Here is a 12,957-nt window from a genome sequence, read left to right as displayed (position 1 = left end):
CACTTGGTTAGGCTAAGGCAACAAAACTACTTGGTTAGCTTTAGGAAAAGATCGCGGTTTGGATTAAGATAACTCCGGAAGTGCTGTTACTTAAGTACGGGAGTTACGTGACAAATAAAACAACGTTGACTTCTGGTTTCACACGGGACACGAACACCGGTCTCCTGGGCGAAAGGCCTGTGTGTTTTGAAAGTCTGGTGTTGAAGGCAGCAAAACAACTTAGTTAGCTTTAGGAAAAGATCGCAGTTTGGGTTAAAATAACTCCGTAAGTAGCGTAACTTAAGAACAGAAGTTGCCTTACAAAAAACGACTTAGTTAGCTTTAGGAAAAGATCACAGTTTGGGTTAAAATAATAACAATAAATGGCGTAAGTTAAGTACGGACGTTGCGTGACAAATAAAACAACGTTGACTTCTGGTTTCACACGGGACACAAGCACCGGTCTCCTGGCTCTTTATACTTCCCGGTTCACAATTACATGGATTACATAGTGAATTTATTTCGTGCTGACCATCACGAAAACAATTTGAACCACGTGTTTAGGTACACGAATCAATGCATCACATTTCGTGACTATTTCACAAACTGCTGTGAAACTGGGCTGTTAAATGTAATTCTTTCTCAAAATTAAGAACCACATTTCCCACAAACCCCTGCTGCTTTTTTGAGGATCTCTGCTTGATTACACGATCTGGTATGAAGGCAGAACCAAAACCAAAATAAATCCTAACAGAGGGAGGACTGTTCTGTTTAGCCAAGAGCTCGGCAGGAGAAGAATCCATGTTGACAGCAGGGGATTGGTTATTGCTGAGCAATGCTAAATATAAATACACTGGAAGGTTCTCCTGCTGCTGCTAATGAGAGTTTTAACATGTAGTTCTCATGGAGGTTCATTCACTGATCTACGTACAAATGTAATTCTGCAACACCACTTCAAAGGCTCTCAAATGTCATGTGCAATATTAGCCTCAGTATGTTTTCATAGAAGCAGTTCTTTCATTCCTTGTAACCTTATAACTAGATCACCTACAAAGTTTTAATAGCATTAGAGGACTTTATTTTAGAGGACTGTTGTTAGTTTTGGTTTCCCAGTGAAAGGATCCAGATGCAGGCTGTGTTTTCTTCTTCTAAACTAAACTATTGCTGCTCAACGCACCATATTCCCTTTATGGGAGTTGGTCTGAACTTGAGTGCACTCCGCATCATAAACTGAGAGTTAAATCACAACAAAGACTCCAAAATCACTCCCACTATTCACTCATTTACAACTCCCTATGGGACATACGCTTGCTGCTTCACTCTGTAGTAAGCAGTCGATGGAGATTTCAGGCACTCAAGAATCACAACTTTGCATCACGGCTGACAGGTGAAGTGTTGCACAACTTGTGATTTTCACATCTGCAGTGCTCACGCATTGCATTGTGGGATTGTTAGCAGAACTATACTGTATACTGCACTACTTTGAGTGCACTGCATTTTGCCGTGCTTCCCAGTGTGAACGCACTTATGCACTCAAAATAGTAAGTGTAAGTACAGAAGTACGCGGATTGGAACACACTCTTAGTCAGCCATATCTGATGTCAACATATCTATCATAGGTGGAGGCTTCAGATAAGCCCAGTGGGTTATTCGCCTCTTCTTGCACTGTATATTATTCTTTTTTTTTTGTTATGCTGTATAGTCTTAAATTGTGCAAAATAAATAAACAAATAAACAAAACATTTTTTTTTACATAAACTGTAATATCGGTTTGTGGACTACCGTTTTGAAGCCTCACGTTTGGCATTTTGGCTGTCGTCATCTTAGTTTTTTTGGAGCCAGACGTGACCATATTTGGACGAGAGGGGAGGAGTTTTACGGTCTATCTGACTCTAAATGGGACCATAATTTACTAAATGAACATCATGCTGTATTGAAGAAGACTTGAAACTAGCGATTGAGACCATAAACTCATGTTTACAATGTTTACTGAGGTAATAAATCAAGTGGGAAGTAGGCTCATTTTCTCATAGACTTCTATACAATCAGACTTCTTTTTGCAGCCAGAGGAGTCGCCCCCTGCTGGCTGTTAGAAAGAATGAAAGTTTAACTTAAGCACTTTTCAACCTGGAACCTTTTTTACCATGTTTTTGTGTCTAACTGACAAATAGGAAAAAACATTTCTGAAATTGGTCCAATATTGAGGGAGAGCGCTGTAGACGGCAGCTGCTCACTGGCTGCGATATGGTGCTAATGGGGCAAGCTGGCACCGTCATTAACATTCACTAAAAGTGAGTAGCTTTGGTATTTTTCAATCTCGACCCTATTTTTCCATGTTTTTTTGTCTAACTGACTAATAGGGACAACAATTTCTGAAATTGGTCCAGTATTGAGAAGAGTGCTGTAGACCCACGGCCTGCAATGTTATCCTATTGGGGCAAGCTAGCACCGCCATTTATGTCCACTAAAAGTGCTTGTTTTTGCCATGACAGGCTCCGATTGTTATTATAAGTGTCTGACATTACCTTTCGCATTGGCTTCACTTTTTAGACCCAGCAGCTATGACCACTTCTTTATGGTCATTTAGTATTTTGTTATTGGGAAATCATACCTTTAATCAAACCAGCTCTGAGTTATCAGCTGCAGTTAGCGGTCCGGTTTCATTACCTGGATTTATGTAAAAAAATGAATTTACATAATTAAGATTCAGTTGTGCAATAAATTTAAAAAAAGCTTTGCAATTAAAACTGCATTGAGATTGAGTGGGATGTGTGTTCATACTACAGCAAAAGAGAATTAATAAAGAAAGAATCAAACTACAAATAAATATTCCGTTGTTATGTAAATTATTTTGAGAAAGTGTCATGACTGGGTATTTCACAGCCTTAATGTATTCCAGCCTCACTGTAGAACCTAGATATCCAATATACTGTATATAATTTGTAAGTCAGCAACTCATGCTTGGTTGAGTTTCACAGTTACTGCTCTCCAGCTTTGGAGGGCAGAAAATACTGGCCTTGTTTAGTGTGCACGCGTATGTGGTAGCGAGGCTGGCATTGGAACTGACAGATGTTAAACTCTACTGGATTGAGAGCAATTCAGAGCAATTGTTCCCCGCCATCACAGCGCACATCTTCAATCTGGATCCTGAGATAGGGTCCGCCGCCCCACCGCCGACGCAACCATCATTCAACAAGTGCACTCCAGTCAGAACAGCCAAGTCACTTTCCATCTTCCATCATAAACTGAAAACTCATCTTGTCAAGAAGTGCCTCGTATTACCTTCCTCCAGCTGAATCATGTCACTTCTCCACTCCAGTCCGACTGCTCTCACAAGAACATTGTCAGGGATTGAAAAGTGTCTCTGGCTCTGAAACGTCGTTACCGTTGAGAACTTGTAAATGTGGTAGCTTAGCTTCACATTTACTGTGCGGCTGCAATCATTGCAAATCGCTTGGGATGGAAGTGTCGACTACATGTACGTTAAAAAAAGGGAAAAATATGTTTGTTTCACAATCCCATACATGCACGCCAATATGCAAGGCCGGCTCTAGCCCTTTTGGTGCCCTGGGCGAAATTAGGATTTGGGGTCCCCCCCATGGTGGCAGCGCTCTAAAGTAAGGGTTCAACCAAGCCCCCAGGAAGAGCGCCGGTCGTTGATACCAACTTTCGTAGTGGCCAAACGGCGGTACTGCAACTTCCATGTCCGTCACGTGATGCCGTTGGGCCCAAAAATACTTTTTCCCACATCGGGAAAGAGACCTCTGTATCTCAGTGGATAATTATTTTTGAGGTGAATCAACTCCCCAGTACGAACACTCTAATAGTCCTTATTTAAAAAATCAAGTTTTAAAGTTGTAAAACGAACTAATAGCTAAATCCAGAGTTATTTCCCTTCCTCCGTTTATGTGAATGAGACCCAGACCGAGGCTGGGGCGCCAAGCCGTGGCAACGTCGTGACGTTGGGACTCATGTGTCGAGCGGACACTACTGCGCATGTTCCATGTGCCCAAGGTCCAGGTACCTTTCCAGGCGGAAGTCGAGCCATTTTGTCTTCATGAGCCACTGAGGAACTTTCATAGGAATGAACAGGGCCCTGCCTCCAATGCTGTATCCAGTTCTCTTTATACATCCATCGGTTCAACCCCCCCAGAACCCTAACCCTAGCCTCGTACACCGCAACTTGCCCAAAACTGCATGTGATTATCATAAAGTAGGCATGCCTGTAAAGGGGAGACTCGTGGGTACCCATGGAACCCGTTTTCAATCACATATCTTGAGGTCAGAGGTCAAGGGACCCCTTTGAAAAGTGGCCATGCCAGTTTTTCTTCGCCAAAATTTAGCGTAAGTTTGAAGCGTTATTTAGCCTCCTTCACGACAAGCTCGTATGACACGGTTGGTACCGATGGATTCTTAGGTTTTTCTCAGCCATAGGCGAAATTCGGATTTGGATTATTTCCCAGAAGGTGGTGGCCTAGGCGTCTGCCTATATGGCCTATGCCCTAAGCCAGCCCTGACAATATGACCAGCGACTATCTCCTCACTTCAAAAGCGATGAATAATTCAGCTGGCCTCTACGTACTCCAAATGTAAACACAGAATAAAACAAACCCCGACCGGGTGAAGCTATTATGTTGGAAAAGTCATGTGGCGCTGGCTGAATCCCCGTGGGACTAGACAGGGATCCCTCAGGCCCCAGCAGCAGCAGCCAGGGATACAAGAAGTGGAGATTTTCTGTTTGCTGAGCCAAGTTTGTCCTTGAAAATGACTGCATTTCCTCACGCGTGGAGCTGTTTCTTTTTCCCTTCAAAATGCCAATCAATACCATTTTTCATTGTCTGGATAGAAAGAAAAAAAACAGTGGAGGGTTTAATGTGTTTTTTGATCAATAGAGATCGTCTGCTGGGGCCACAACACACTGAAGAATGTCTCGGATGTGAACTGAGCTGCCGTGATGGCTGCAGCATCAAAGCAGCAAGGTCAGCTCACAGAGAAAGGGACGTGGTTTCAGGGCCTCGGAAACTGCAGCTTAACAACACAGAGCCTTATCAACCGGGTCGGTAATTTAACGTTAACGTTAGCAGCCACCGACTCCAAAGGCAAGCACGCAATTTATAGTCAGTTTTAATCTAAATTTTCATAATGCACATGGAGCTTCTGGGAGCAAAGTCTTTATGGAGCAGAAAGGCCCGATGCATAATGATGCAAAACTAATGGTGGAAAGAGCAGGTATTAGTGAGCTCCATCACTGCAGTAGTAGATTTTATCTAACGTGGCAATGCAGTTAGGAACTGTGGTTAAATTAAGTTGCACTATTAAGAGTCGAGGCAACAACAGCTGTCCATGACAGACTCCTGGGTACCCATAGAACCCATTTTCATTCTCATATCTGGAGGTCAGAGGTCAAGGGACCCCCTTGAAAATGGCCATGCCAGTTTTTTCTCGTCAAAATTTAGCCTAAGTTTGGAGCACTATTTCGCCTCCTTCTCCACAAGCTATTATGACATGGTTGGTACCAATGGATTCCTTCGTTTTTTCTAGTTTCATATGATGCCAAGTATCTTGAACAACCTAAAAATCACAAGTTGTGTTAATGCGTTAATTAAATTAGTGGCGTTAAAACGTATTTGCGTTAACACGTTATTATCGTGTTGACTTTGACAGCCCCTAAAAAACATTAAAGGGACTGTATGTAACTTTTTACACATATAAATTGTTTTTTATTGCCAGTGTGTGAACGGGTTGTGACCGAACCTAAGAAATGAGACCTTACGCAACTTTCTGGGTTTCCTCTCTCAGCCTGTAGACTGCTTTTAATGTGATGAACCCGTTTATACCGGGAAAAACCCAACAGATGTGACGTCATGTGTCTTTGTTTTCAGCTCCGCTTACAGAGTTAACAGTGTGCAACCATAGCTAACGTTTGGTTAGAAATTGAGTCCATTAACGCCAGTAAACGACCAGCCCCCCACCACAACTCAGTTGTTATATCTAGTGAAGCACGTTTTGCAAAACAGGAATGTGACCGACGTCAGAGGAAAACTAGGCGCAACATCGGCCGGGCCTTCGATTCACGGTGGGACCTTGACCATAAGCGAGCGCAACAAAATGCTGACTGTTGTTAACTTAACAGCCACAGGTGTCAATGTTAACAAGCAATTTCTGATTCTTACAAAGAGTCCCTTTAACGTTGAAGTGGACTACATTTCCATGTTTCTCCTGCTGGACGTCTGAACACCCAGTCAGCATAAAAGGGGGCATAAACAGGTATGGAGGGAGAATCCCAACGAGAGAGCACAGAGGGATGAATATGACAGTCATGTCTGCTCGAGCATAACGGTGATTAATTACTTAAGGTGCTCCAAAGCTTCACGGTGATTACCAGCCAGTTCTTCTCCAGAGAGAGAGATTAGCATGGTCTGGCCGGGCTTTTTTGTCATGGACAGAATTGGCATGCATACTCTGAGGCTATCCTAACATTGGGAATATAAACATGTCCGCAGAGGCACACACTCACGAGCCAACTTCCCCTTTTTTATCTCCATTAAATGTAATGGTTGCTCACACACCTCCACACGCTGTATATGATGCTAATGTGGAGTCCCATGATGCATTTTGCACATATTTCATGCCGGCTGTCCTCGTGCATCTGATGCATGTGAATGAGACTTGTCATCTTGGACCAATCACAAACCTCACACCCCCAATCCTGCAGACCCCGTTGGATTAAAACGTGGTGGTAAGACAATGGCGCAGTATTGATCGTGAAACTGGCTGAGACTCCTCTGAGGAAAAAGTAGAAAACAAACACGCGCACACATAGACTGCCATCTGTCATGGCTGTCTGCAGCCTGGCCACCGTCTTCCTCTGCAAATGGGGCAAAACACACAAAATAATAGACTGAGGGAGAAGCAGAGGAAGGAGCAGAGAGAGCCGCTGCCCGGGGGAGCTGACATAAACCAATGGTTATCGTTTTGTCCTCGCCTGAGACCGCGGTCTCACCACACTGTTAAGATTGTCCATGTTGCCCGTGGCTCACAGATGGGACGGTCTTTTTTAAAAGGTGCCGGTTGTCCATCAGCTCCTGAATGTCATTACATGTGTGCCAGCTGGTGGGGAAGGGAGACGCCTGGCTTTAATTAAATACAGGACAACGTGGAGGAGAAGATGGCAACGGCATCATTAATAGTTGGATCGGTGAGATAAACTGCGTCGGGTGAGTCAGAGGTAGCAGAATCAGAGCTGCTTTTATTTTCCAAGGACAACGGATGCACAAAGAAAACTGACTTGGATAATCAGCGCTGGGACGTGAAACTGTGATCACAAAGGAAACTGGTTATTTTCAGTGGTTTGGTCGTGACATGTGTGGGTCTTCTTCACAGGCTTTTGTTTTGGCTATGACGCATTTTGAGGAAACATGTCTCAGCTTCAGACTTGCCGCACATTACTGTATGTCAGTATGAAGATTTTGAAAGCAGGCCTAAAGGCCTTTCTTCTATTTCAAAGAGGCTCCTTCATTCTTTTCCATTTTCCAGATTTGACATTAGAATCTATACCAGCATGTAGGGATGCACCGAGTACAAGTACAAGTACTTACATTTGGGTACCCGCCGATACCGAGTACCGATACGAGTACCTCTCTGTGCCAAAAGACCCTCGTTAACAGCCAGCTGGAGGGTGTGAGCGACACACGGCAGGCTGGGGAGTCTCGCATACGACAGTCACAATGTTTCTTACACTGGGGATGAATTCTCTGAGGTCTTACCTCTCCATAGAGACCATGATCATGCATATAGACCAGGTAGTTGTGGAGCTATTCTTGATTTATTTTGGGTATGTCTGTCTAGGTGAACCACACCTTCCAGCACCCTATAGGGCTTTAGAGGTTAAAGGTACAGTACACTATGCAGGAATTTCCTAAAAAACAATGTAGATCGTATCACAAGTGTTGTTTCCAGATGCTGCAGCCAGATGTTTTCAGCCCAACACAGCACACTAACTTCCCAGTCCCAAAAAGCAGACAGACAGTTAACGACTAGGGGATGAATGCAGTGGAGCGTTTAGCAGCTAAGGAGACAGGAGAACCAAACACAGCAAACTTTTCTTATATTGTTCAGACAGAAAGTGAACTTTAGATTTTTAGATTTTATCATAAGTCTCTTAAGTGTCTTAAAATAACCGCTGGCACCCAAATCCGTTTTCTCTGCATTTGATTTACTTCTAAAACAGCGTCTGAGTGAAGTCGTGTGCTGCCCGCGGAGAGCCAGGTGGGGGGGAGGCGGATCTTTGAAGCCGGCCAGGCAAATGTTCTGGTGTAGTGGTCAGACATAACACACGGCGATACAAATCTAGTGCCAGTAAAAGTATAAATAATTAAACGAACCACCTGAGAAGCAGATGGGAGCGTTTTTTACAGTTGGTTTGTGAGATGAAATGATCTGAGGTGTTACATTACAGTTATTGTCTCAGTTACATAACATACCAGCCGAAAAGCAGGCTGTGCAGAATAATTCACTTAGTCATTTGGGTAAAACTTTTAAATTGTTTTAAAAATGTATTCTGATTTGTTAGAGCTCATTTAAACCTCCTGTCTTCGTGAATAAATGCCACTGTAGAAGCAGATTGACTGTGAGAACATGAAGTAGTTTTGAGGAGTGAATTACTGCTCAATTTTGCTGCATGTGCTGTAGCTACGGGCTTGACAGTTTAGTGAGTTTATGACTGGATGGTTGATGGATTGAATCGTTGGACGAGAGATATGATGGGAAATAACTATACTCTTGCATCTCCAAGACTAGAATCAATCTCTTTTGTCACTTTCACCATACATTATGTACATGGAACTATCCCAAACAATTCATTGTCTACAGTTTTATCACTTTTCTTAACAAAAAAAAACAGACCAGAGTCATTTACCATTACTAGTAACTAAGGCTGTCAGTCGATTAAAATATTTAATTACAATTAATCGCATGATTGTCCATCGCACAGTCAATTAATTGCACATTTAAAGGGAGATTTATCACGTATTTAATTCTCTTATCAACATGGGAGTGGGCAAATATGCTGCTTTATGCAAATGTATGTATATATTTATTATTGTAAATCAATTAACAACACAAAACAATGACAGATATTGTCCAGAAACCCTCACAGGTACTGCATTTAGCATAAAACAATATGCTCCAATCATAACATGGCAAACTGCAGCCCAACAGGCAACAACAGCTGTCAGTGTGTCAGTGTGCTGACTTGACTATGACTTGCCCCCAAAACTGCATGTGATTATCATAAAGTGGGCATGTCTGTAAAGGGGAGACTCGTGGGTACCCATAGAACCCATTTTCATTCACACATCTGGAGGTCAGAGGTCAAGGGACCACTTTGAAAATGGCCATGACAGTTTTATCCTCGTCAAAATGTAGCGTATGCTGGGAGCGTTACTTAGCCTCCTAAGCTGGTATGACATGGTTGGTACCGATGGATTCATCAGGTTTTCTAGTTTCATATGATGCCAGTATCTTCACTCTAGCTTAACAGGTAGTACCATCTGTGTGCCTACCTGTGGCTGATCTGTGTCCCCCGTAGACTGGACATGGTTTCTTCCAGGTTCTGCCGCAGGTCAGCGATGTTCTTCACCGTCCTCATGCGTCTCGCCTCAGGATCCTCTCCTGCAGACACACATTTTATATGATTTACTGAGATGTTTGGAGCCGCACACACACACACACACACACAGCAGTCAGCCACACCCACAATATGTAAGTAAGTGAGGAGGACATCTGACATGCAGTATTTTATTGGATGTCACTGAACGTCTCGGTAGGGAAACAGAATGATGACCGATCACGATGGCAGCCAGCATGGGTGCACGTCTTCTTAAACCCCACGTTGACAATCTGGAAAGCCGTTCAAATGAATCGGCCTGTCAGGCTGCACCACATGCACTTCTTTTAGTCTAAAAAGGGGGATACATTATTTTACGCAGTACTGACATTTTCCCCTTCAGGCCAATGAGGAAATGTCATGCCATGACACCGTGCGCTCTGTCAGTTAGTTCGGGACACTGCGAAAGCAAAACTCTTGTCAGAGCTCCTGTGCTTCTCTGTCAGGCGTATCTGGAAAACGCTGCCACTTCAGTGTACCGTCTCCCTGCCTCGCCCTGCCTTGCCCTGCAGCGGCGTACGGCTATAAGTCATATGTTTCATGTTCTTCTAAGTGTCTTGTTTGCAGATGAAGCACTTGTTTCACTCGGGTTTGTTCTGAAGGAGCTGCTCAGGCCTATTCTGAAGGAGCCGCTAATAAGCACGGGGCGGGCAACATTTCAGAGCTGTGAGCTGTGGGCGCACACCAAAGTATCTGCTTGTCTGCTCCAATTAAGCCTCTCTGTTAGCTCGTCAAGCTAGCCTACGGTACGCCCGCGGGCGGGTACCACAGAATGGGTAATTAACGAGTGGCATGAGACGCAGAGTGGATGGCGGTCACACTGCTCTCCGGTTTTAAAGGTGCTTTCAGAAGCCTCCACGGCGAGAGATGAAATGAGCCCAGCGGATCTGGAGACGACAACGCTGTGCGATGGTGAGACGAGTGTGAGAAGCTGTGCTCTGTCACTACGTGCTGGTTTCAGCTTCTCTGTGCAGACGTACTGAGAGCAAGCTACTGTGATTACAGGGGACAAATGGGGACAGATGGGAGCAGTGGAGGTTTGAAAAAGGCCCCCAGCGACTCCTGCGGCGCAGCTCAATGCCAGGGGGAGGAAAACTGTCGAGGTGTTTATATGCGGGATTATGAAGCAGGTCGGTGTTGAAAATAAGCAACACTGCCAGTTTTCCCTGGATAACTAGAGAGTCGACCTCATGGCATTTGGATAAATTGTCCAGCAAAAATGCACAGACTGTATACAATTCATTCCTATCTTTTTCCACATACTGGAAAGAAATGATTTCATTTAAACAGACTAACAGGACACTAACAGGACACTGCTAGGAGCTGAAAATGCAGCGACAGGAAGCCAGCAACAGTAGCAGATAGGATGAGAGATTCATAAGTTTTCACTTGCCGCCAATGACAGGATTCAGTACCGGTTAACATTGTTTCCCTGTTCACACATGGTATTAACATGCGTCCTCAGTGATCCGATCACAAGTGGACAGCTTTAAGTACAGGTGTGAACACACTCAAGATGCATTGAGATCGGATCTTTAAGACCACATTCACAACTGTATTTTATTAAAATATATCTTGTTTATAGGCTACATATCTACAGACTATCAGACTAGGCACGCCAAGTGCATTTTTATCATGCTGTCGGAGATGTGTCGGTGTTTTTCTTCCGCTACTTTGCGCGGAGTTGACACTCGAACCGCCCGCTGGAGCCATGTGCCCCGCTGTTTCCTGGCAAAGGCAGCGGTGCCGGCGGCACGGAGGTACCCAGGGACCGCCGGTACAATAACCTTTATTTTGATGTTAATACAATATACCAGAATTCAATAATATGTAGGATATTACTACTGACATTCATGTAATATTACGTCACAATGGCTGCTGTATTAGCTGTGTGTTTACTACGTGTTTATTTGCATATAGAGCGGGGAAGTGAGATTGGATCAAAGCTGTCCACTTCACTGAGAACGCATGTTAGTACCAGGTCTGAACAGGGCATAAGTCACATTGTTTCAAGACTTCAAGATCCAAACACCACAGTGTCTGCTTTCTAAAAAGTATTCTTCCAAAAATTAAGTCAAGACATGACCTCAATTATCCCGTATCGTACACTGTGTAATGACCTCACAGTCGGGTATAATTGAGGTCATGTTTCGTCTTTGCAGAGCAAACAGACCGGAGGTTGTGGGAGGTCGAAGCGGTGCCACATGCTCTTAACCTCTGACCCCATATCAGGTGTTCACTCTGGGGCCAGAAATCAGAAATGGATGAGCCACATATGATCTAAAACTTACAAGAAAAAGGAATACACACAATCACAGTGACACAACTGTGTTCACGGCCAATGCACGGAAGCTTCTGGGCCCTGAGTTTATCCTGTCAGGATAAATCTGAAACAACGCTGAGAGAAGACGACTCTCCTTCGAAGCCCAGAGTGATGCTGTTGTCATTTTTTCCAGTAGGTTGCAGCTCCAGTCTGAGACATTATTGGGAGATGTGTTTCTCTGCATCCACAAACTCAAAGCATCACTGTTATCTTGATATTTTCTCTAATTCTCTTTCTTCCCTGCTCCTTTCCTCTCCTCCTCTTTCCAGGAAGATCCAATTACAATCCCATTATAAAAGTGACACGAGGAGATCTGGCCCTGGAGTCGCCGTCGCGAACGGACACTTCATGCAACATTGAGAAGCAGCCGGAGGCGTGTGTGTGCATTTATGCTTTATTGTGAGCAATTCACTGCGGAACGGCAGAGCAGAGGTCTCTCCTCTGCGCGGTGGAGGAGAGGCCAGCTGGTCGGCAGCGCTACTGCATCCCACACTGGGGGCTGCACGTTTACGGCCAAAATGCTAATCGGGATTATTTTGATCAATATTGAGATCAGGATTATTCATCACGATTATAGGGACAAAACATATTTATTGCAGATTCAATCAATCAATCAACATTTATTTATATAGCCCTTTACAATACTCAAAAGGTACCCAAAGTGTTTTTACATTAGCATCAAGGAAATAACAGGAATAAAACATATCATAAAATCATAAAAAAGGTACATAGCGCTACTAGGTATTAAAAGCAAATCTAAATAAAAAAGTACTGAGTTTAGATTTTAAAAGTATTAGGTCAGTGATAGCGCGTATATCAGGGGGTAACTTGTTCCATAGTTTAGGAGCAGCGACAGCAAGTTTCATATTTAAATCAACGGAGCGCTGGTTTCACTTCCATCTTGTGGAAGAAATTCTAAATGTTATCCTTATACCTTGTTATTGTCTTCTATAGTGGTTATTTGCATAAAAACACAACTGTGCGGCTT

General features: G+C 43.7%; 1 protein-coding gene across 13 annotated transcripts in view; it reads right to left on the bottom strand.

Moving 5' to 3' along the window:
* Positions 1 to 12,957, bottom strand: part of nav3 (neuron navigator 3) — a 227,489-nt gene that overhangs the window by 70,972 nt on the left and 143,560 nt on the right. For all 13 annotated transcript variants that reach the window (XM_037760193.1, XM_037760198.1, XM_037760195.1 and 10 more), the window contains one exon: positions 9,543 to 9,651. In XM_037760193.1, coding sequence (XP_037616121.1) covers positions 9,543 to 9,651 — 109 coding nt within the window. The remainder of the gene's footprint in view (positions 1 to 9,542; positions 9,652 to 12,957) is intronic.

Source organism: Sebastes umbrosus, chromosome 23, assembly GCF_015220745.1.
Source record: "Sebastes umbrosus isolate fSebUmb1 chromosome 23, fSebUmb1.pri, whole genome shotgun sequence".
NCBI lineage: Eukaryota > Metazoa > Chordata > Actinopteri > Perciformes > Sebastidae > Sebastes > Sebastes umbrosus.
Note: the sequence above shows the minus strand (reverse complement) of the source record. Positions and strands in the feature narration are given on the sequence as shown.